Consider the following 23,464-nt stretch of genomic DNA (forward strand, 5'->3'; position numbering starts at 1 on the left):
CATCTGTTCAACAGGGACATTTTTATACAGAAGTGTGTCTCTAGATGGCTGCGGCCTGAGCAGACTCATTCAGCATGGCGGGTGCATCGACACAATGGCTGAGGAAGAGATGAGGAAATCCGTGAAGACCACCAGGAGCCATTGAGAAGAATGGTCTTGTTAAATAAAAAACACAGAGCCAATGCAGAGATGAAAGCCCAAGAGGTCAGAGCTAAGAGCCTTACCCTTCACTGCTGCTGTCCTCTTCAGCAAGAGAGCTACTTCCTGTCTGTTTGTCTTTTTTACTGACTTTCTCTTCTGCCTTCTCATTGGTTGTAAACCCAACCACATGACCTCCTCGTCACTGCCTGTCTGTACAGACCTCCAGGTCTTCAATGGTTGGTATTGAGATTAAAGGCATATGTCTCCATGCTGGCTGTATCCTTGAACACACAGAAATCTGCCTAGTTCTGCCTCCCAAGAGCTGGGTTTAAAGGTGTGCACCACCACCACCCAGCTTCTGCTATGGCTTGCTATTAGTTCTGACCCCCAAGCAACTTTATTTATTAACATACAAATAAAATCACATTTCAGTACAAATAAAATATCCATAAGCCATTTAATATGTGACAGGTGCATTTTGGGCAGGGAGAGCCCAGCAGTAAAGATTCTTGTTCTGGAGCCAGTGGGTGTGTGTTCTTGTTTATGACAAATGAGTTTAGTAATAGGAGAATCAGAATCCCTGGGCTCAATATAGAAGGGGGCAGTAACCAGAGTTTGCCTCAGAGAGGGATGAGCATGCTGGGAGAGAGTTGCTGCACCTGGGAGGGGTCTAGAGGATGAGAGGCAGGCTTTCTGCCATGAGAATAATGACCCCTGAGCCATCTCAGATTCTGAATCCTTTCCAGGTTTATTCTGTGGGGATCACAAAGTTGACTGGACCTGAATGTCCTTCTTCACAGCCCAGCTGCTTGACCCTGTGGTTTATGATTAACAAACACCCAGCTTCCAGCCAATGAGGTTTCTACCTAGTCAGTTACTCCAATAGGGTAGGTCACAGAAAACCTTGCGTATCCGTCACAAGCACAGCACTGAGGTTGATCTAGACCCTCTGCTACAAGCAACTAGGTGAGGAGGACTTCAGGGCAAGGTTGGAGACTCTCTGCATTTGTCTCGAGTAACAGGACCTTCTTGGGACCTCCAGGTCAGGTTTTCTCAAATGTCTAAACGTTCAGAGTTAAGAGGCAGTGGCTTTGTTGAAACTTGTTCTTGGGAATCCCAGATTTGCAATGTACAGACTCGAGAGAGACAGAGATCAAAGGGTTTGGGGGTGAAGACGGGCTGCCACAGGGTACCATCTCAATGCTCCCAAGCAACTTCGAGATCCAGTAATGGGGCCAGGAGGGTAGAGAAGAGACCCACCAGTGCTTCTTGTTAGCCACTCTATCAAGTCCTCACCAGGCCCCTAGAAAGCAAGTGTTTTTTATCCTGTTCTGCAAATGAAAAAACAGGTCCAGAGAAATTAAGTGACATGCCCAATGTCACACATCTAGACAGGGAGAGAAATTAACATTCTAACTAGTGTGTCTGGCCTTATGCTTTCTCCCTGTGATGATTTCCTCTTAGGTGACAGCATGTACACACACACACACACACACACACACACACACACACACACACACAATCGGGGGCTAGGGAGATCCAGCCCCTCGATAGTCCCCTCCCAGGGTCCGGGAAGAATCTACAACCAGCTGATAATTAATCTTTGAAGAAAGGAAATGAATCTATGTACACGAAATTCCTTAGTCCACACACTTTATTATTCTGTCAGTTCTCTCTCTACAAGCTTATACTCTGCTCTCATTTTAAGCTCCTTTCTTGCCCAATTTCTCTTTACATTTGTCTGCTGTCCCCTCTAGGTACTATCTTAATTCTCTCATCTTAGCTCTGCCCCTTCTAGGTTCTCATCCATCTAGTTCTTTCCCATATCAGCTCCTCTCCCATCTCCTTCTCTCTCATCTGGCTCTTCCTCATCTTGTTCTTCCCCATCTGGCTCTTCCTTATCTTCCATCTCATTCCTTTAGTACTCTCTTCTAGTCCTTCAATTTAGTTCTTCCCCATCTCAGTTTGTTCCTCTCAAGTTCTTACCCATCTAGTTTTTCCATTCTTTTCTCTTCTCCTTGCTGTTCTCTCCTTCAACAGAAAATGCCTGCCTTTTCTTTCCCTGGGCATGTGGTTCCCTGCCTCCTCAGGAATGTTGTTTTATCTCTCACCTTGATATGTAAAAATCTCTTTTGTTCGCAGTCAAAGTGCTCTGGAGAACCACTAGGCCTCCTCAAGGCCAGGGGATGGTCTGAGCTTCATTAGCACAGGAAACAAAGCTAAGCTTCTCCCACCAGCTTGTCTCCTAGGCTCAGCAGGGCAGTTAGTAACTTAGTAGGTTCAGCAGGTCAGGAGAGCTGAACTGTTTACCAGTTGGTCTGGGCACGCAAGGATTTCATAGCAGAAGACAGCTGAAATATTAAAGGCTGGACAACACCAAATATTCATAATAAATGGCTTTGCCTTTTCACAGACCCTTGGCTGGTCAAAGTAAAGCTTTACTACACAGCTGAATCTCTATGATATATTCTTGAGGCCCACAAGACAGACAGACAGACAGACAGACAGACACACACACACACACACACACACTAATGCAGAGTCTCCATGGTTACTGGCAAGCTGGGAACTTGGTCAGGGGCTTACATGGTTTCTTCTCTCTTCCGCAGGATTACAGAGAAGCATACAGGCAGAGCTAGCTGTGCCTTTTGGTCTTTGAGGTTTGAGGCCCAGAAGTCTCCCATGCCTCCTTATCATATCCGCAAATACCAGGATAGTGACCACAAGAGCGTGGTGGATTTGTTCTCCAGAGGCATGAAGGAGCACATCCCCACCACCTTCCGCTACATGCTGATGCTGCCCCGAATTCTCCTGCTCTTACTTGGGGTCCCTCTTACCCTACTGTTGGTCTCAGGCTCCTGGATTGTGGTTCTTCTCTCCAGCCTTATTCTCTTTACTTCCCTGTGGCTCCTTGCCAAAAATACTTGGGACAAGTATTTAGTAGCGTGTTTGCACACAGACATGGCTGACATCACCACAACCTACTTGAGTTCTCATAGCTCCTGCTTCTGGGTGGCTGAGTCTAGGTGTCAGATAGTGGGCATGGTGGCTGCCCTGCCGGCTGTGGATCCCTTCCTGCAGAAGAAGCAACTACGGTTACGTCACCTCTCTGTGTCATTGGAGCACCGAAGACAGGGGATAGGGAAAGCTATGGTCAGGAGGGTCCTCCAGTTTGCACAGGCCCGGGGCTTCACTGAAGTTGTTCTTTCCGCCAGTATGTTCCAGTATGCAGCCCTGGCTCTCTACCAGGATATGGGCTTCCAGAAGACTGGTGAGTTATACCTCACCATTATCTCCAGACTAAGGAAATCTCCCATAATACAATTAAAGTATTGTCTCACTTCTGCTCAGGAAGGGGGCCTGTGATCTATTTCCTGTGTGTGCATCAGTCGGGATCTGGTTGCTTCTGTAGTAGTAACAAACCCAGTTACTTCAGGAGTAAACCACTAACCCTCACATTTAAGCACAGCTGAGTCATGTGTTTGGGGGGAGGTTGGGGCAATGGCCACTCTTTCCCATACACGCTTTCCAAGGCGTCTTTTATCTGACACTATAGAAATGTATAAAATGAAACACTAAATAATAAAATTTTACTCAGCTTCTGAATCTTTGGATCATCTACTGGACTTGGCAGGACAGCTCTCGGGGTCTCCTGTTCCTTGCACTGTTGGGAAGATGTTGCCTTTAACCTTCCCGGGTGGGCAGTGGAGTATGTGAGACCAAAATGAGCCATCTTAGAAATAAGACCAAAATGCTTTCACCCAAAAACTAAGGCCTAAGATTTCTCCTTCTAGGAATAGACCAATAGTTACTGAAACAAGTCAGTCCAGATTCCAGAAACCAGGAAGTGTAAAAGTACAGAGTCACAAGGTAGTCACGAGGTAATGCCTGCCAGACTATAGAATGTTCCAACCCTGGTTTCCAGGGTGACTGACCATAAAAGTGTCCCCACCTGAGGGCAGCCAATGAGAAATGGTGGCGGGCAACCACCCCCTTAGAAGTAAGATTAGGCCATGATTTCTAGAAAGCCCCTAGAAGCGAGCCAATCAGAATTGTACCCGTACCAGCACCCCTAAATGATGTAACCTTGTGATTTTTCCCTTTAAAAACTGAGCTTGTAGACAGGTGGGCACTTCCTCCAGCCTCCACTGTGTTGGATGTATTGGACGAAATCCCTGCCTAGGATCGTATTGCTTTTGGATATCCAGAATTAAACCTTGCTTTTGCATTCCGGCATGCTCGTCTTTGGTGGTCTCTCTGGGGGTCACAATCAGGGCACAAGAGGGTGCACTGTCCCAGAGTGCATCCTTAGGACTCAATTGTTCAGTGAATGCAATCCTGTTCAAGCTGCTCTTGAATTCCACTTCCTGGTCAGACTTAAATATCTTGGCCAATCCACTGAGCAAAAAAGGTCCTTTTATTCTGCTTATAGTAAGCATTTGCCCAAAGCAGGGCAATTTCCATATTTAAGGTTCAGATGTTTGTTCTTCTGTGAAATTGCCTGTGCCTGTTTTTATTTAGTTCATTTTCCTACATTGCCAGTTTTGAAAGTTGACTCATATGAGCTCTTTATATGTTCTGCATGTGAATCTTTTGTTGGCTATCTGTGCTGCAATTATCTCTGCACCCCACCCCCACCCGTGTGTGTGTGTGTGTGTGTGTGTGTGTGTGTGTGTGCGCGCGCGCGCGCGCGCGCCCTTGATGCCTTCTGTAGCTAGAGTTTTCCTGCCTGGCCCACAGTCAGGGCAAATCTTTGTCACCCACCAGTCCCACAGCCGCTCAGACCCGACCAAGTAAACACAGAGACTTATATTGGCTACAAACTGTATGGCCGTGGCAGGCTTCTTGCTAACTGTTCTTACAGGTTAAATTAATCCATTTCCATTAATCTATACCTTGCCACATGGCTCGTGGCTTACCGGCATCTTCACATGCTGTTTGTCATTGTGGCGGCTGGCAGTGTCTCTGACTCAGCCTTCCACTTCCCAGCTTTATTCTCCTCCTTGTCCTGCCTATACTTCCTGCCTAGCCAATGGCCAATCAGTGTTTTATTTATTGACTGTTGGGGACCGACTCTGGACAGCTGTGTCCTGAACTTTGTCAAGCCTTGACAGGAAGTTCCTGGCCTAACCGCGGGCTGTACAACTTCCTGGAGTACGTGCTAATCAGCCAGCTGCAGGGGCCTGGGACCAAAGCGACCTCACCCTCCCTTAAAAAATTTCCATTCTTCTCTCCCTGCTTCCCCTGCTCCCCCTCCCTGCCTGAAGCCCTGCTTATAAGCCTCAACACCCAGTCAATAAACGACACCTCGATGCAACTCAGACTGACTTTGTCTTCCTTTACGCGCCTGGTCTCCTTTCTCTCTCGCCCCCATTGATCTTTCAGGAGGTGCCTCCTCGGGTCTCATCAAATAACCTGGCCCGTGGGATGGGTCAATTGACTAATTAGCAACACATTTGCCATACAGAACATCCCACAGCAGCCTTCCTGTGAGGTGACAGCATTGCTGTGTCTGTTATGGGGTGATAGGACTGTCCTGTTTCTAGTCTGGTCAAGGTGCTCAGTCTCTATGTTCTGGAAGACAGCACAAATGCTCTAAAGCTCCTTCCACCATTTCTCAGCTCTAACAACATGAAATCAAGTGGAGGCTTTGTTCAGTCTGGCTCCATCCATCTTATGTTGGTTCTGGATTTGGGGAGCAAAGGTGAGGATGAATATTGTGATAGATTGGGCCAGGAACTGGAGGGGTATGTACATTTGACCATGCCCACTTCGGAACTTGGCCACAGGTCCTCTGTAGAAGAGAAATCTAGGAACCTAGGCTGACCAAGTCCAGTCTAAGTATCGCACTGGAGGAAATGGCCGAGGACAGAGAGAATAGGCACCCTTGTGCAGATTTCACCCTAGAGCCTGAGGAGAAAGCTTTCTGAAAGTTAGGGAAGGAACTCAGGCCTAGTGTTGCTCAGACTAAGAGAATTGAGTGTACATCTGTGTTCATGTTCCTTAGAAATGTAACCCCCTAACAACAACAACAACAACAAAAACCCCAAACCACCACCACACACAACAAACAACCAAACATCAAAACATGACTGGGTCAGATTTGGAAAATGGCTTATCTGGGGAGTTGTGGGGATGGAGTTTCCTAAGATGGGGAAGGGCCTCTTGTGGAGCTAAGAAGAGGCTGAGGCTGCAGAGTGCCCTCTAGAGGGCACTACTATTTTGTAAAGCTCTTTTCCCTGTGAGCTCCTTGTCTAGCCCAGCCTGCCAAGTGTCTTGTGATCACCTGGGAGATGGCTATAAGCAACAACTATGTAGGCTGAAATCACCTAGCTCCCAGCAAAGATGCAGGCCACATTATGATTCAGACTGGTCTAATTTCACAGCTGGACAGAACAATCATTTGAGACACAAATACACTTCATGAAGTCAGACATGGTTTGACATGCCTGAAATCCCAGCATTTGGGAGGCTGGGGGCCTGATTGTTGACTTTGAGGCCAGTCTGGGCTACTTAATGAGCAATTCCACTTTACCACCCCGGTTTCACATTAAAATTCTGTCCTCTTTGCCATACCCTCACCCCAAACTGTAGGCCTGGGTGATCACTGCAGGGCCAGGCTGCGCTAAGCTCCGGAAGGAACAGCAGAGGGCAAGCAGTTCTAGAGCAAATCACAGTAAGTTAGAAGCAGCAGCGGTGTGCAGCTCTGGCCTGGGCTTCAGCAAAGTGAGAGGTATGGGTCTTGATAAGCCCCATGGAGTACAGTCAGGGCAAGTGTTTGGGGGCAGAGAGGGAGAGCAGGGCAGTCTGATCACCCTAGGAATGAAGCCTGAGGTGGGGACTCCTGCTTTTGCTAAGTACATAGCACAGACAGAGCTATGCACAGTAGGGAAGCCATCTGGGCTCTGGGAGCAGAAGGGACTGCAGGCAGTACTACCCACAAGGTGGAGGCTACAAAAGACCTCTGCACTCAGAGGCAAGGTGACCTCAGCTCTGAGAACTGTTTCCTAGTCCTGTTTCTATGCACCTCCAGGTGCCAGATCTGAACGCTCTTGGAGAGCATTCGAACCACCCAGTGCTGGGCCCAAGGAATCATTCATTATTTCTATCCTGCCTAAGTTGCCTTGCAAACTCGGGTTTGGGACAACCATTGCTTTCTAGTTCTGTTCTGAATGGGAACCCACAAGCCACGAAGCCACAGCATTTGAGTGGAAAAGGGTTTAAGAGCTACTGATGTTCTCATTTGGCGGGTGCACCCTTCCCTGCATCTTCTATCTTTTTGGGTACAAGCACAAGTCTGGGCTACGAGACGCGACTGCTCACAGGACACCAGGACCTGCCTTCATGCCATCTCAGGGCGTCATTTGAGGTGGCTACTGGTCTGGCTGCCCCTCCCACTGCAGGGGTTGGGAGTGTCTGCTGAATGTCCAGCACATTTCATCCCTAGCTTCAGGCTTTAGCTGTGTTTCCCGGTCAGAAGGGAAGAAAGCTTTCTGTATCCTGCCCAGGCACTGGATTAAGAGCATTGTGGGAATCATTTATCAACACTTCTACTCCAGAAGTTGTCCTGTGTTATAAATACTGTTGCATGTGAGAAGATGGCTGGTCTGAGGCTTCAGTTCCACAGACGAACGAGTGAGTGAAGGGAGACCTGTGAAAGGAGGCTGGGAGCCTTTCTGGGAGACTCGGGTGATGTACATTCCAGACAAGCCGATGCTGAGCAAAAGCAGACCTTACACACTGTGCTATGGCTCAAAAAGAAGCCACATTTCATTCTCTGAGCTCATATCCCTCCACACAGCAGGGCAGACAAGCCCAGCTCCCCGCTCCTCTCCAGATGGAGAAAAAAATGACCTTTTGCTGCTTGTTCACTATGAGTCAATCAGCAGTGACTTATTTTCTACAAGTATAAAAACAGATACAAAAAGGGACTCCCTCTTGGCTAGAACCCAGAGCTCCACCATACGGCATGGCTGTTGGCAAGGCCTGGATGCAGAAAGGGAGGACTGATTCCAAAGCACAGCCACTCCAGACACCACCGCCCACACCCCAGAGTCCTAAGTTACACATGGACAAAGAGAAAGCTTTATTAAATCATTCATTAAAGTATAAATTAGGCTTCTTTAGGCTTATAAAAAAGTATTCCTAGGCTCTGAGGAAAGTCGTCTACGTCAGTCCCAAGGCACTTTTCTCCCCAGGAGTTGGTTGGTCACCCTCTGTGGAAAAAACACAGGGAAGAAGTGTCAGACGCAGTCACCGGGTGGCTGGTCACCACTGTCTCGGCACACTGCCGATGAGAGTCTCCTACAGCTTGTGTGTCTCACTCACCTACACACAGTAGCAATCAGGAAAAATGTGTTTCTTCAAGTGTTCTGGAAAGGTGGTTAATAATCCACACCTTCTCCATAGAAGAGAGATACTAGAATGGTGAGGGACTGACCAACCCATCAGCTGACAACAGCCAGCAGCACAGCAGGCCCATGTGATGCTAACACAGCAGGCAGGCATGCAGTTCCTGGGGTCTGTCTCCCCAATGCCCAGGCTCCTGGGGGCTCCAGACACAGTTCTCAAGTCTCACACTAGTCTGCTCTGGTCCTTAGCGTCTGCCTTTCAGAGTCCTCTAAAGAGCAGTGAGCAGCCTGGGAGGAAAACAAGAACTGGGAAGGACGTGGCCCTTCAAGCCAGTGGTGTCTGAGGAATTAACTGGCACCCTGCTCTGGGAGGTTCTTGGCAGGCTGCACTCTCCAGCCTCTTACTCCCTGCTGATAATGCACAGACATTGTCCAGGTTATTTACATAGTTCTGGACTTGCAAAACGAGTTTCAAACCACCATTCAGGAATTACAGCTCAGTCAGGGGGGCTAAATTGCCTGTGTGAAGTCTGGTTTAGCTGCAGACACATGGACAGTGCCGAATCACAGCTGCCTAACGTTTGAAATCTCAGCACTTAGTCCCTGTACTTCTCCAAAGTGTCAGTCAGGCTCCTTCTGCTTCCCTGTGCTGATAAGCCTGATCCACCCTCCATGGACAGGGTGTTCGCAGAGCTAACCGTCTTATAGTGCTGAGCTCGCAGCCGGTAGGATTTATATTCTGATTTCCTCTTCTCCTCTTCTCGCTTCTTCTTCACTTCTGGAAGCTGCTCATAGATCCTTAGAAATGGCATAAGTGGAAAGACAGAAAGCAGTACAGTTATCTGGCATGAAGGTATAAACAGCTCCCCCGACACCTCTGGCTCTATGCTGCCTAGGAATCCAGCCTCTAGACAGAGCCACCCCGATAAGCATCCATGTCCATGTCCATAGATGTGGAGAGCCTGGCCTGGGGTGCCCACAATTTGGAAGAGAGATTATGAAAATATAAAACATTGATAATAGTGCTTATTTCCAGAAAAAGAATAAAATAAAGGGAGTAGGTAAAATTATGTTTTCCATGCTATCTGCAAACCTATATAGTTTCAGTATAACAAAAAGCTATTACTGAGTACATACACGTATGTACACAGACAGGATCAACTGAGGTACCCCAGACTAGTCTGGAACTCAAGCTAGCCTTAGCTTACTAATGCTGGGATTATACAGATATGCAACACCATATCCAGCTTACTATTGTATTTTTAAAATTAATATTTTGGTTAGCATACAAAGAAATGGATTTTACTATGAGATGTCACATGTATATAATCGTTTTTCTTATTTGCCCTCCTAATCCTCTCTATACCTCTTGCTGGTCCTCTTCTTTCCCAAATAGTGCCCTTTCTGCTTTCATGATGCACATGCTCCTTAGCCTCTTTCCGTCTCCCCATCGTCCCTCAAGTCTGCTTTTCTACTTTATGTTCCACATATGAAGAAAATATGGCATTTGTCTGAGTCTAGCTTATTTTGCTTAACACAATGATTTCCAGTTTTACCCATTTTCCTGGAAATACACTATCAGTCTTTACAGCTGAATAAAACCCATTGTATATATGCACCACATTTCCTTTACCCACTCATCTGCTGAGGAATACTGGAGCTGATTCCATTTGCGGGCCACTGTGAACACCACTGCAATGAGCATGGATGTGCACGCATCTCTGTGATATGCTGACACAAAGCCCTTCAGGTGTACGCCCAGAAGTAGTGGTAGAGCCGGGTCATATGACAGTTTAGTTTCCGTGTTTTGAGAAACTTTCCACACTGAGTCTAGGGTGGATGCAGCAGTTTCCATTCCCTCCCACAACACACTTCCTTCCCCACCTCCTCCCTCCACAGCATTTGTTTCCTTGATGCTAGCCACTCTGACTGGAGAGGAAATCTCAGAGTTTCGATTTGCATTTCCCTGATGGCTAAAGATGTTGAATACGTTTTCAAGTATTTATTGGCCATTTGATTTTTCTTTTGTGAATTGTCTATTTAGTTCATTAGTCTATTTAATGGCTGGATGATTCTTTTAATATATTTAATCTCTATAGATTTTATAATCTATAATCCTCTGTTGGATGGTGTTGTGAAATGTCCCTGTCTCCTACGTTTGAACACTGGGTCCCCAGCTGGTGGCACTGTTTGGGAAGGTTGTGGAACTTCACTGGAGGAAGTGGATCACGGGGGATGGACCTTGAGCTCGGACCCACTTCCTGTGCACTCTCTACTTCCTAAGGGTAAGTGCAATGTGACGGGTCAGCAGCCTCCCAACTGCTGGCCACCGCAATGGACTGTAGGCCAAAATAAACCCTTGGTTCCTAAGTTGCTTTTGTTAGGATATTTTATCACAGCAACGAGAAAATAACTAAGACAGATACATAGCTGGCAAAGATTTTCTTCCTTTCTGTAGGGCATCACTTCACTCTGCTGATGTTTCTTTCTTTGTATAAGAAACTTTAATTTCATGAAATTCCATTTTTAATTCTGTGGAATATTTTCTGTGCTTCTCAGAAAGCCTTTACATATCACTGTTATCTTGATGTGTTTTGCCTCTAGCAGTTTCAGTTACTATTGCATTTCAAACACAGGAAAATCAAGAAAAGTACTAGACTAGCTGCACCTGTAAAATACCCGAGTTAATAGAGAAGAGACACTTATTCTGTGGAAAGGGCCAAGCAGGCTTCAGAGGAGTTTAGGCTTGTGTGGGATGACTCATCCCTAACAGGCTTGAGGGCCAGCTGGCCCAAACAAGTTAAAAAGATACTTTCTGAGAACCAACCTGGGTCTGCCTAAGGGCCTTAGCAACAGCAGCTGAAACATAATCTGGAGATGACCCAGACCAATGAGGGGCAGCCATGTCACACCAGCATATGCGTATTTATCAGACCTCCCCCCAGGATGGAGTGGAGGGTATGTATATAAGGCTTGCCTCTTCCTGAATAAACTGAGCTCGTAGTTTTGACATTCTCCCAAGTCTGTGTGGTTTGACTCTGCGCCTACTTGGCCCCCTCCCACAAAGGGAATAATAGAACAGGACCCTGCTACAGGCTTGTACTGGAAATGAAGAACTGTCAGGGACAGGACAGAGACAGGAGAAAGGATATCCACGCTGGGAATGTGTGCTGGGAGAAACCGAGTTGCAGAGCTGTGGTTCAGGGAAACAGGTGGGAAGCAGGTGGGGAGAGGCTGAGGCGGGCTGCAGGTCTGACAGTCAGGTGACAAATTACACTTCATCCTAGACAGGGTTGGGTGCCCCTAACCTCAGGCTGAGAGGAGCTTGAAAACAAGATGAGTGTGTGTAGGATGGAGGGAAGAATTCTGAGTAATACTTTTACTTTCTTCTTTCCACTTTTAGAAATATTGTCCAAAGAGTATTACAATTCAAAAAGCAAAAGTCACTGAAAAGGAAGCAGCGCCAAGAGTGGTGGCCAGCTCCTCTGGCCAGCGTTTGGGAAGCACAGGCAGAGACGGGAGGATCCTGAGTTCCAAGCCAGCCCGGTGTACAGAGCAAGTTCAAGGCCAGCCATGAGCATATACGTTTGTCTCAAACAAACCAACATCGATAAAAAACAACAGCCCATCACATCAGAAGCACCACGCAACTACCTGACTTCTTATTAAAATCAGATTCTAATGGGCCCCTAGGAATGTCCCCCATGACTTCGATTTTCAATGGCATCCTCAGGATCAATGTGTGTGTGTGTATCAAACTGATTAACTAGTGCGGAGACAACGCCTGCCAGGGCACAAGATTCCAAAAGTCCCTGAAAACCTGGTCTGAAGAAACGGCTCAGTCTCAGTGGGTGAGAGCACTGGCTGCTCTTGGAGAGGACCCAGGTTCAATTCCCAGCGCCGATGTGGCAGCTCACAGCTGTCTGTAACTCCAGGTCAAGGAAATCCAACGCCTTCTTTTGGCCTCTGGGGTCACCACATGCATGTGGATATGCACACTTATATACATACATATGGGCAAAACACTCATACACACAAAATAAAAATAAATCTTAAAAACAACAAAAACCTGGTGTCTCATGTTCCTACACCCCATCCACTCTGTTCTCGTTTCCCACAGGTAACCACTATTACCAATTCTTTTGCAACTTACAGAAATACTTTATGCATGCACAGGTCTACACAGCTATAAAGCAAAGGCACTTCATTTCACAGTGCAGCAATGAACTGAAACGGAGCACGCTTCTGAAACTCAGCTTCTTAAGCTTAACTTAATGTCTTGGAGAGCAAGCCCATTATTTCTTACTCTATGGAAAAACTCCTAGAGATGAGATTGCTAAGATAAAGAAGATGACCCAAAATAAATATTTGTTTTTATTTCCAAATACTTTTTAGTTTCATGCAGATTTCTAATAAAGACAAGCTCATCCCAGGCATTCTCCTTCCCTCTTTGAACAGGAAGCACTCCAGCACTGTCTTTGATTTTTCTCTTCCTTTCTTGTGCTCTGGGAAGCAACTTCACCACTAACCTTCTCACATGCTTCCAACTGAGCATGCACCTTTACCCTGGGGGCTGGGAAGCAGAGAGACCATCAGGGGCTGGCTTATAGCTGCATAATTACTCTCATTCTTTCGGACTCACCGTTTGGTCCTCTGGATCATTTCCTTCTTTCCAATGGGTTTGTTCTTCTGGGCAGCCAGGGGGCCTAGAGAGAGAAGAGGTTTAGTAGTAGACAGTGACCATAAGGAGAGGTGTGGCGTTGTAGAACTGTGCAGAGGACCTGCTGGGCTCTAACCTGAGCTAGTGGTACAGGGCAGTGAGTAAGAGACCACGGACAAGGCCAAAGCCTGAACTGCATTAAGGTACTGGGACCAAAGTCTATACCCACTGTGGCAAGCCACAGCATGAACCCAACTACTGACTAGTTGGCAGGTAAGGCTGACAGCTTTAGGTGGTATTTTCTATTTTCACAGCTTTCTTGTGTTGTTTTATTGAGACCTGTCCCTCGGTGTAACTGCTAAGAACGCAGATCTTGGCTGCAAACCCCAGCTCCTTCCCTAAGAGGAGTGTAACCTTGGGTGAGACACTTACTCTCCCTGTGGAGGAAGAGTATTAATACAGTGCTGTTCTTAGACAGGTGCTGGGAGAACAGTTCTGAGCAGAGCTCCTAGGTCTGTGCTCATCACTACTATTTTCATAATACACTCTGAAACCAGAAGCGCAAGGCTGGGTCACAGAACAATCATCCTTACGCAGCCTCTCTGAAGAGACAGAGATGCAGTGACAAGGCCAGCAAACCCGGTTGCTGGGGTCACAGACGCATGGAAGGCTCGGTTGGGCCAGTCTACTAGTCAAGAAGAGTGGAGTCTCAGCATCCTCACCGGGGCCTGGCATCCAGCAGCTCCTCAGCACAGCAGCTGCCACTCCGCAAAATGACAAGAGGGTATAGCTCTCCTGGACAGGACAAGCGACATGAGGTATGCCTCTCCTAGGCAGGACAAGTGACCTGAGGTATGCCTTTCCTAGACAGGACAAGTGACCTGAGGTATGCCTCTCCTAGGCAGGACAAGTGACCTGAAGTATGCCTCTCCTAGGCAGGACAAGTGACCTGAAGTATGCCTCTCCTAGGCAGGACAAGTGACCTGAGGTATACCTCTCCTAGGCAGCGGCCGCACAGCATTGAACAGAGCCTCCCGCTCACTCTGGAACAAGTTCTGTAGCTTCCTTTCCTGGACTAGTAACTTCAGGCGCTTTATCCGCTCCCCAGAACGGGAGATGAAATCAGGTCTGTGAAGCTGAAGAGCTTCCTAAAGGAGAGAAAAAGCCTCATGTTAATGACATGGCCTGTTCTCAAGTGCCCAGAAAAACGGCACCTGCCCCCCAGGTTTCAGAGACTGCAGGGGAGGGCACCCCCAGGGAAATCAAAGGAAGCACAGAAATGCCTGTAGAAAAAGCTGAGAACTTTTTCCAGTGGGGTCACCTGCAACTCTTCCAAATGTCGATGAGATAGTGGTAAGTTCATTCCCTTCAAACAAATTCATCACTAAATATCATGTCCTTTAGTCACCAAGGGATTTGGTAAGGCCGAGGGGAAGAGCTCGGGGGCGAGTGCTTGGTTAACAAGGCAAGGCCCTAGAACAATGCAATCCTGGCCCAAACGCCAGGTGCTATTGCACATGCGGGAGCCTGCACACAGCGAGCAGTGCCACGGTAGAACCCTCCTCCTCCCTGTCATCAGCTCCTGAGGATGCCAGTCACACATGGTCCCACAAAACACACGGCGAAAGTCACACTGATGTCATGGTACCTACCTGCAGGGTTGCTCTCACAAATGGCCTAAGAGGAACACGGCCACCATCTCCGCCTGGGCCTCCCAGGGACCCACGACTGTTCATGCATAGCACCTGCCAGTTTTGTTCCCTCAGTGGCTCCCTCCAGGGTTTGGTTTTGGTTACTGGTTCAAACCAGGAGATACCAGGGCCGTAAATCTTGGGCAGGTTTTCTTTCTTAGATTCAGACTTTCTGTTTTCCACAGGAACAAACCATGAGACACCTACAGGAAATATTTTCAAGAAGAAACTGAAAAGTTGTATTTTTTGATAATCGTAGCCAACTACAAAGGCATGCATGTAATCCTGACTTGCAGAGGATCATCTGTTGGGGGTGAAAACTCCTGAGTTGTCTTAAACACAGCAGGACTCTCTACATGAAGTTCTGTTACTTTCAAAACACGCCAGTGTGGTGGCTAGTGAGTGGCAGGTGGAGTCAACACAGAGTCCCCAGAAGCAAGGGATCTCAGGGTTGCAAGAGACTTCAACATGCCTTTGTGAGACTCCCTGCTACCTATGTTAGAAACTGACCTTCAAAATAGAAACCAACCAACCTTCACAGGAACTTGACTTGTGATTCCTTAAGTTTCTGTCCCGCAGATAATTGGCAAGGAACTTTTTCTCTTTGGCTTTTTCTTCTGACCCAGAAGTCACATCACTGTCCTCTTCCATCCTGGCTTCACTAGAACTGGGAGTTGGGAAAGTCACCCCAACATCCCGAGTGTATTTTTTGGCACCAGTCACGATCTCCAAGTTACCTGGAGGGAAACACAGATGTATCCTGGCCAGAGGCTTAAAGTCAGGGGGTGAGCCCCTATTAATAACTGAAAGACATGATGCCGGGTGGAGGGGAAGGAGAGGAAGAGAGGAAAAGGGCAGAGACAGACACAGGTTTAACATCTAAGCGGGTTTAGCTATCAGAGAGAAAGGAGAAATACGGATTCAGCTGGTTCAGGCTTTCAACTCCAAGGGAGCAAGACAGTAAGTACTTCTGGACTTGCTGCCAATCACCCAGTAAGGAGGTGATAGTGCTGAGCTCAAGACCCTTTGAAGGGAGACGAAAAGAGACTGACCCGTAGGAAAGCAAACTCTCTGCAGGCATAAGCTTCAAAGTCTCCTAGCCCTGCTCCCCATTCACTCTGCTTACAAATCAGGACCTCAGAGGACTTTACTCACTCACGCCATTGTCTCTCCTTGGTTTTTACACAACGCACGCAGTAGTAAACTGTACTTGTTCTGTACCTTGATTTTCCTTTTCAAATATATATGCTGGGGACCTCTGTGTGTGTTGGGAATTGAACCCAGGCTCTCTGCAACAGCAACCAGTGCTCTTAACCATTTCTCCAGTTCTTAGAGAGCTTCCTCATTCTACATAAAATATCTTCATATGAAACTACAATAATTAATTTCACCATTGTTACTGATGGCTATAAAAGTTGATTTTAATCCTACTTTTTACACTTAACATTTTGCACATATTTGAGTACATCTATTGACCAAATTCCCAAAGCAAAAATAAATAAATAAACAACAACAAAAACCCACTGAGTCAAAGTGAATTTGATAAGAACTGCTAAACTGCTTTTCACAGAGGCTGTATTATTTGGACTTCTGCTACAAAGGCACTTATGCCTACATTCTTGCTTACAAACTTGGAATTTTTTGCAATTAATAAGTAAAAAATAGCATCTAAATATGCAGGTACTTTTAATCTTTATACCCTTTTATCATGAGTGAGGTTAAATGTGTTAAAGCATTTTTATATCAATGCAAATTTAAATTCAAAGGACTTACCAGCTTGCACACCCTTATTCAACATGTGTGCATTTTCTTCAGTGTAAAGGGTAGAGTCCAAACTCAAGAAACTATCAGCAGATGAAACGGAGTCAGAAGAGACATGATTTGTCACCTGGAAAAACAAAAAAGACTCTGTTAGAGTGATTGGTAGCCAGAGGACTAGTTACCTACAGGGCAAGCCAGCTTACAAGCCGCTGTAACCCTCTAGTCAAACAACTGAGACACAGCTGAAAGAAACGTGTGAATAATGTGATCATGTATCTATGATCTGGAGAATGCCGCCGTAAGATAGGCCCAAGCTATTCAATACAAAGAGAACTGGGACTTCCTCGGGGATTTGAGAAAATTGAAGCTGGTAGCTAAACCTTGCCTGACACATCTCCAGAATGAAATTCTCAGCTCACACCTGTAGATAATTCTGGAGCTAAAAGAGATGCTAACTTAAGTGATGAAGTCCATAGAGGACCCCTCAATCAGAGCAGATTCAGGGGCTTTTTATATGACAGAAACACACAAAGAGCTGCACTGCACCTTAAGAAATCCCAAAGGAGTCAAGTATAAAATACAGGAAAGTCCCAAAGCCTCCTTTAACTATACTCAGAGCAAGTAGCGCACTGAAGGTCCAGTTAAGGGATGAAAGTTGACTGGTCGGTGAAAAAAAAAATCAAAATATAGCTGAACAAATACATAAAACTGTTTCTTCTAAAAAAAAAAAAAAAAGGAAAAAAAAAGCTGTCTGTATCCAAGCACACACACACACACACACACACACACACACACACACACACGCACGCACGCACGCGCACACACACGCACACTCACACGCGCACACGCATGCACACACACACACACACACACACACACACACACACACACACACACACACACGGGGGCCAGAAGAGGGCAACAGCAGCCTCCTCCATCACTCTCAATCGATTCCTTCGCGGCAAGTCCTGGCCTTTGGGCTCACATTTTCACAACTAGATTGGAAGCTAGGAAGGCCCAGCAACCCCGTCTCTCCCTTCCCTCAGATCTGGGAATACGGGCATATAAAGGATGGCCAGCTTGTGGGCAGGTCTGGGCACCTGAGCACTGGTTGGCATGATGGCACAGCAGGTGCTCTGCCCCACTGATACCTCTCAAGCTGAAGGGTGTTTAAGCCTGCTCATCATAAAATGTCTGGGGGTGGAAGAGCTCTGGGAGGGGGGCAGAATCTCTAGGGGAGAGGTTTGATCACCCGAATTTTTAATAAGTGATAAATGACATTTTCAAAGCAAGTTTGATAGAGGTGTTGTGCAGCTCAAGCCATGTATCAACTTCTTTGAACTATAAAAACTATACTCCAAGGCCTCTGGGAACTTAGCCCAGAATCCTGGGGGAAAAAAGGAGCAATGATAAGACATCTGTAGAAGGAAACATTTTGATTTTCAGAAGGGTAAGTATTGTAAACTGGTGAGTTTAACACCGTTGACCTGTCAAGTTTAGAGCTGATCATCAATCTGATAATCTCCAGGCACGTGAAAGTCAAGGCTAGCAAATGTCCAAGCATGGGAAAGAAGACAAAAACTGGACGGCCAGGTTAGCCGTTTCCCGGCAGACACCGTCACTAAGTGGCAGCATGTCCAGTATACTTATCTGGGGACAGAAGGACAGCATGTTGAGAACCAGATCGAGTTCCAGGGACTGAAGTGACAGCACATGCTGGCAGACCACGGCCACTACGTCCACACTTACCCTAGTGTTATTTCAACACGCGGAAAGGCCTGGGTAGACAACGTGCACTGCACAAATCCCCACTGAGTACCTCCTGTTCTCTAGGCTTGGCCAGGCTTGCTTCATGTTTTCTGTATAAATGCCTTGGAGATTTAGAAAGCAAGATTTCTATATAATAAACACCCAGAGTGCCAGAGAGGCTCTCAAGGAACAGGAGCATGACCCAAATCAAATCAAAGGATGTTTAGTAGTGAAAATTATGTAAATTAAAGGCCAGAGCACTGTGTAGACAGAATGATGGAAATTTTGATGCAGGAGGGGAAAACCACAAAAAACAAAAGCCAGCTCCAAGCCTAGAATCCTAAGCTCCAAGCCAGTGTTAGATTCTGCCTTTATTCGTTGTCTCTTTGTGCCAGTTTCCTCACTTAGAAATGGAACTGAAATTTTTACTCCTGAAATTACAGGAAGTGTAGAAAGAGGCTGAACATGCTGGCTCACACCGGTAATCAACATTTGGGAGGAGGCAGAAGGACTGCAGCCTGAGGCTAGCCTGAGCTACACAGTGAGGCCCTGTCTCAAAACAAACGAATGAATAAAGGCATGTATATAACAACAACAACGAAAAAAAATCAACAAAAGAAATGCTAGAAAAAAAATCTCAGCTCTTCATGAGTTTAAGCCCAGCCTGGGCAAAAAAGTGAGCCATCATCTCAAAACAAACAAATAAAAAAGGTTTTGATGGTAGGCATTAAACAAAACAAAAACCCAACTAGTGTAAAACTTTGAGAAGGCTATGATGTTAAAAAGCAAACATGTGCAAACACAGAAGGGACAATAGGGCTATGATCTGATGGCAGGAAACACCACAAACCTCAACTGCTGTGAGAGACAAGTACAGGAGGTGCCCCCAAAGGGGCTGAGTTTCAAGACAGCCAAGTCACGTCTGTACTCCAGCACTGTGAAAACTGAAAATGAAGGAAACAGTCTCGTTCACAATAGAAAAAAAACTACAAAGTATTTATGAGAGAAGTTAAAAATCTAAATAAATGGTGAGACACTCATATGTATATGAGTTAGAAGACTCAAAAACTGCTAGGATGGCAAGTCTCTCCATATTAATTTGCAGGTTCTCCATAAGCCTAAAAAATCCTAATGAACCTTCCAGAAGAGATTTATAAGCTGATGGATTCAAGCTTCCATGGAAAGGCAAAGGATCATAAGAGCCCAAAATTATAAGGAAAGAAAAAGAACAGATAAAAAAATCATTTCCTAATTTCAAAACAAAGTTACAATGATTAAGACAGTATAACTGAGGTTAAAAACTGGGTGTTTTTAAATTCAAACAGAATTGAGAGTGATAAAGTAACTCTTATGATTATGGTCAACGATTTTTCAGAAAGGCACCAAGGCTACCCACTGGAGCAAAGGACAGACCTCTGAGCAAGGGATTTAGAACAAATGAATCTTCACATATAAAAGATGACTTTAGACACCACATCACATACACAAAAATGCACTGAGCAGAGCTAAATAATTACTAAAACCAACAGGTATGTCCAAGCTTTCTGAGATCGCTATATGACGTTGCCATCTATGAATAGCACAGTAGCTATCCTGAGATGCATGTGGACTACAGGTGGGACATGCCTATATAAGTTTTAAAGTGAAAACATAAGAGAAAAATCTTTGTTACTTTGACCAGGAAAAAAAAAAACTTGGATCTAATACCAACAGCACAATTCACAAGGGGAAAAAAATGTTAAACCCAACTGTATTATTCACCATTTGAACATTAAATTAAATTTCACTTCTAAAATAAACTGAGTGCAGGAACACAACTTGTCCTCAAGTTATACACCTAGTAAGACTTGTGACAAAAATATACAGCTGGCGAGACCAGATACCACACTTGGTCTTACACAAAAGGCCGAGCGAGACCCAAATACGTAAAACTCATCTGAGCTGAACAGGAAGACAGATGACCTAGCTTTAAAATGGGCAAAATATCTGAGTATCCTTCCCACCAAAGACAAGCACACAAAAAGATCTTTACTATCCAGTCATTTGTGAAGTTCAGATTAAAAGCATCATGAAGTGCCTTCACATCATTTAGGATGGTCATACCCAAAACATAAATAATGACAAGTTTTGGTAAGATGTGGAAGAACTGGAATGTTCAATACACTGCACATGGGCATTCTGAAGAAACAGTTTCTTAAAACATTAAAAATTTATCATAAGCCATTTCACACCTAAAGGAAATGAAAATGCTTACATAAAACTTCTAAATAAATGTTCATAGTCATATTCTGATAATTAAAAAACAATCTAAACATTCTAAATGTCCATTAATAGACACAATGTGGTAAAAAACCCATATAACCAACTACTACTCAATAGTAGGAGGAATTACTGACAACATAGCACATGGATAAACTTTGAAAACATCACACTAAAGCAAGCAAGCCAGATGGAAAAGGCTGCATCATCAGTGACTCTATATGAACTGTGCAGAATGGGCAAGATAAGGGTTCCCAAAGCTGGGAGTAACTGTAAACAAAAACAAGGCAGCTTCCCAGATCGAAATACTCTGAAGTGGGTATGCTGATGACTGCACAACTCACTTGCGCTAGAAACTGTTAACACAGGTTGCCTCGGATGAGTTGAGGCCTGGTAAGAAGAGTGGGAAGGACACTCATCAAATACTCACGGCATATTATTTCTAATTTCACTGGGCTGTATTACCAGTTCAAGAAGGAATTAACAAAACAAAGGCTTGAAGTGATGAGTGTGGCAATAAGGACATAATGAGTTTGATGGTGCTAGGTTGTAGAAATTTTAGCCCTATAAAAGTGGTAAACTGATTCTATCAACATGCTTAGTTCAAGGTCCAAGTTTTAAAGTAGGATATCCACAAACATATCCCCAAGAAAGCTACTGTAGTTGGAAAAGGAAATGGAAAGTTCTTCCACACAGTATCTGTGAGGAATGGTTAAAGTGGATACCTTGAGAAATAAACCTTGTGAGCAGGGAGCTAAGAAGGAGAAAGCTAGACCTGTTTCCCATGACAGAATGCCCAAAGCAAGTGGATTGCAATCTTAGTAGTAAAAACCTCTGATAATTAGGGTCTAAGATGCATGCACTGGTCTGCCCTTTAAGGAGATGCTGCAGAGGGGCTGCTGAAGCAAAGGCTGGTGTGCCCTGCTTCAAACCGAGTGTGATAGCGATGGACAGGACTACAGGCCCTCTGTATTTCCAAGATACACGACCCGTTGTGAATGCACGAAAGTCAGAGGAAACGCACATTTACAGTGCATTTTTTGTTAAATATTCAAAGCTATAGTCTAAAAATAAACTCCTCCCAACAAAATGATGGCAAAAGCCAAAGGAGACAAAACAAATACTCGTGATCCTCCTGCCTCCGCCTCCTTCAGCAAATCCTACCGGCGTGCGCCACCACAACAGGCGACAAAACAAATACTAACTGGGATGCTGAGAAACTGACATGTCTACACTGCCTATGGCGATGTGAAATGCTAAAGACATTTTTCAAAGTCTGGCATTTCACTGGATGTTAAGAGAGTTGCATAGGATCAAACAATTCCACCCCAGGTATATTCCCAAGAAAAGGGAAAACAGGCCAACACATAAAAATGTATACATGCTGACTCAGCTTTGTTGAAAATAGGCAAAAAGAAAATGAACTGAATGACAAAACAAAATGTGGCATTCAATTCAGTGGAGTATTTGGCCATAAAAATAATAAACGTGCTATGGTATAACGTGAAAACATCAGGTGAAATGCAGCCCCACACCCTAGAGTAAAACCGAAGGCATATGGCCAGTCAAGCAATGGTGCAGGAAATACTGAGTTCTACCCAGATTCCAAAGTCACCATGAAAAGACTCGCACTTTGTGTCCAACTAGTTTTGGGATCCACCATGGGTTACACTGTTAAAATTTCATTGACAGATGCTTCGGACAAGCAATAGACCAGGACTTTGTCCACAGAAGGATGCCGGCCGGCACTTTATCAACCTCCAGATGAGTGTGGATTGGCTCATTTTGTTTTCCAACATGGGGCTTCCAATAACGATTGAAGCGTTTTCAAGTTAAATGGCATCAGTTACCATGGTGTACACTTTCTTTTGTGTATCATCTTGGAAGAACCAAGCAGCTAGCTGGCTGCTCTCTCCAGTGTTTATTATGAGAACAAACCCACCTGTTGGCGCCCGGTTCTACACATGGACAGGGAAAATGCCACCATTACAGGGAGGGTTCTATAGACGTTTATAGTATCTTTTAAGTTATAAAGTACTAGATAAGACCCATTCCCACATTTATTGATTAGACATCAGAAAGATCCAGAAAAGAAGCCTTCAAATTAAATATTGTATTTATGAAGAGAGGATCTCATGTAGCCCAGTCTGGCCTTTGTAGGTGAAGGTGACTGCATTTCTGATCTACTTGCCTCAACCTTCCAAATTCTGGGAGTATAGGTATTTGCCACTATGTCCCAGCTTATTTAAACTTTTAAAAAGTCTAAAACTACTTCTAATTTTTTTTCATTAATCATACCAGTCAGTAGACAACCCAACTGGCAGGTGTGATGGTGTATAACTGTATTCCAGCACTTGGGAAGCAGAGGCACAAGAATCAGGTAATCAAAATCATCTTTGGGTACACATCAAGTTAAAGGCCAGCCTGGGCTACATGAGACCCTGTCCAAAACAGAGAAATTACTCTGAATATAATAAAAAATGAACTTGGGAAATCATATTTGTTAGCTTAATTTCAATGGCCTTCAGTCAGCTAGGCAACTGAGGGGAGAGGTTTTTCCTTCTAAGGAATGGATGGATGGTAATTATAACTACCTAAGTTTAAGCCAGAAATACACTCTAGTCAGTCAAAACCAAAGGGGCTCTATGGTACCAAAACATGCTTCTTGTCAAAAGGCTTTTAGAAATATCCAGACCAACTACAGCTGATGTCCAAATAACTATAGTCTAATAATAAAATATACTGGCCCACTAAAGGGTAACAATTATGTGTCTGTACAAAAAATAACCTTTTGACATGTAATTCCTAGAGACAAAAGTTACAAATGATACTCATTATAAAAAATTGCTGGG

The 23,464-nt window shown here is 45.1% G+C and overlaps 2 protein-coding genes across 6 annotated transcripts in view; one reads left to right on the forward strand and one right to left on the reverse strand.

The window, feature by feature from the left end:
- The first annotated feature begins 1,042 nt into the window (after window positions 1-1,042).
- On the forward strand, window positions 1,043-4,606 carry LOC131905966 (N-acetyltransferase family 8 member 7-like). The gene is made up of 2 exons (XM_059256758.1): window positions 1,043-1,183; window positions 2,751-4,606. Exon 2 carries the CDS (start codon window positions 2,824-2,826, stop codon window positions 3,505-3,507), a length of 684 nt encoding a protein of 227 aa, XP_059112741.1. The 5' UTR covers window positions 1,043-1,183; window positions 2,751-2,823; the 3' UTR covers window positions 3,508-4,606.
- A 3,597-nt stretch (window positions 4,607-8,203) lies between these two features.
- Alms1 (ALMS1 centrosome and basal body associated protein) overlaps window positions 8,204-23,464 on the reverse strand; it is a 114,119-nt gene continuing 98,858 nt past the window's right edge. For all 5 annotated transcript variants that reach the window (XM_059258071.1, XM_059258068.1, XM_059258069.1 and 2 more), the window contains 7 exons: window positions 16,617-16,731; window positions 15,377-15,580; window positions 14,805-15,046; window positions 14,147-14,300; window positions 13,135-13,198; window positions 9,191-9,290; window positions 8,204-8,357 (listed from right to left, as the gene is read on the reverse strand). In XM_059258071.1, the coding sequence (XP_059114054.1) occupies window positions 8,313-8,357; window positions 9,191-9,290; window positions 13,135-13,198; window positions 14,147-14,300; window positions 14,805-15,046; window positions 15,377-15,580; window positions 16,617-16,731 (924 nt within the window). In that variant the 3' untranslated portion in view covers window positions 8,204-8,312. The remainder of the gene's footprint in view (window positions 8,358-9,190; window positions 9,291-13,134; window positions 13,199-14,146; window positions 14,301-14,804; window positions 15,047-15,376; window positions 15,581-16,616; window positions 16,732-23,464) is intronic.

Source organism: Peromyscus eremicus, chromosome 3, assembly GCF_949786415.1.
Source record: "Peromyscus eremicus chromosome 3, PerEre_H2_v1, whole genome shotgun sequence".
Classification (NCBI taxonomy): Eukaryota; Metazoa; Chordata; class Mammalia; order Rodentia; family Cricetidae; genus Peromyscus; species Peromyscus eremicus.

Excerpts from the sequence above, each read along its gene's own strand:
- LOC131905966 (XM_059256758.1), top strand. The coding sequence starts at position 2,824 with ATGCCTCCTTATCATATCCGCAAATACCAGGATAGTGACCACAAGAGC.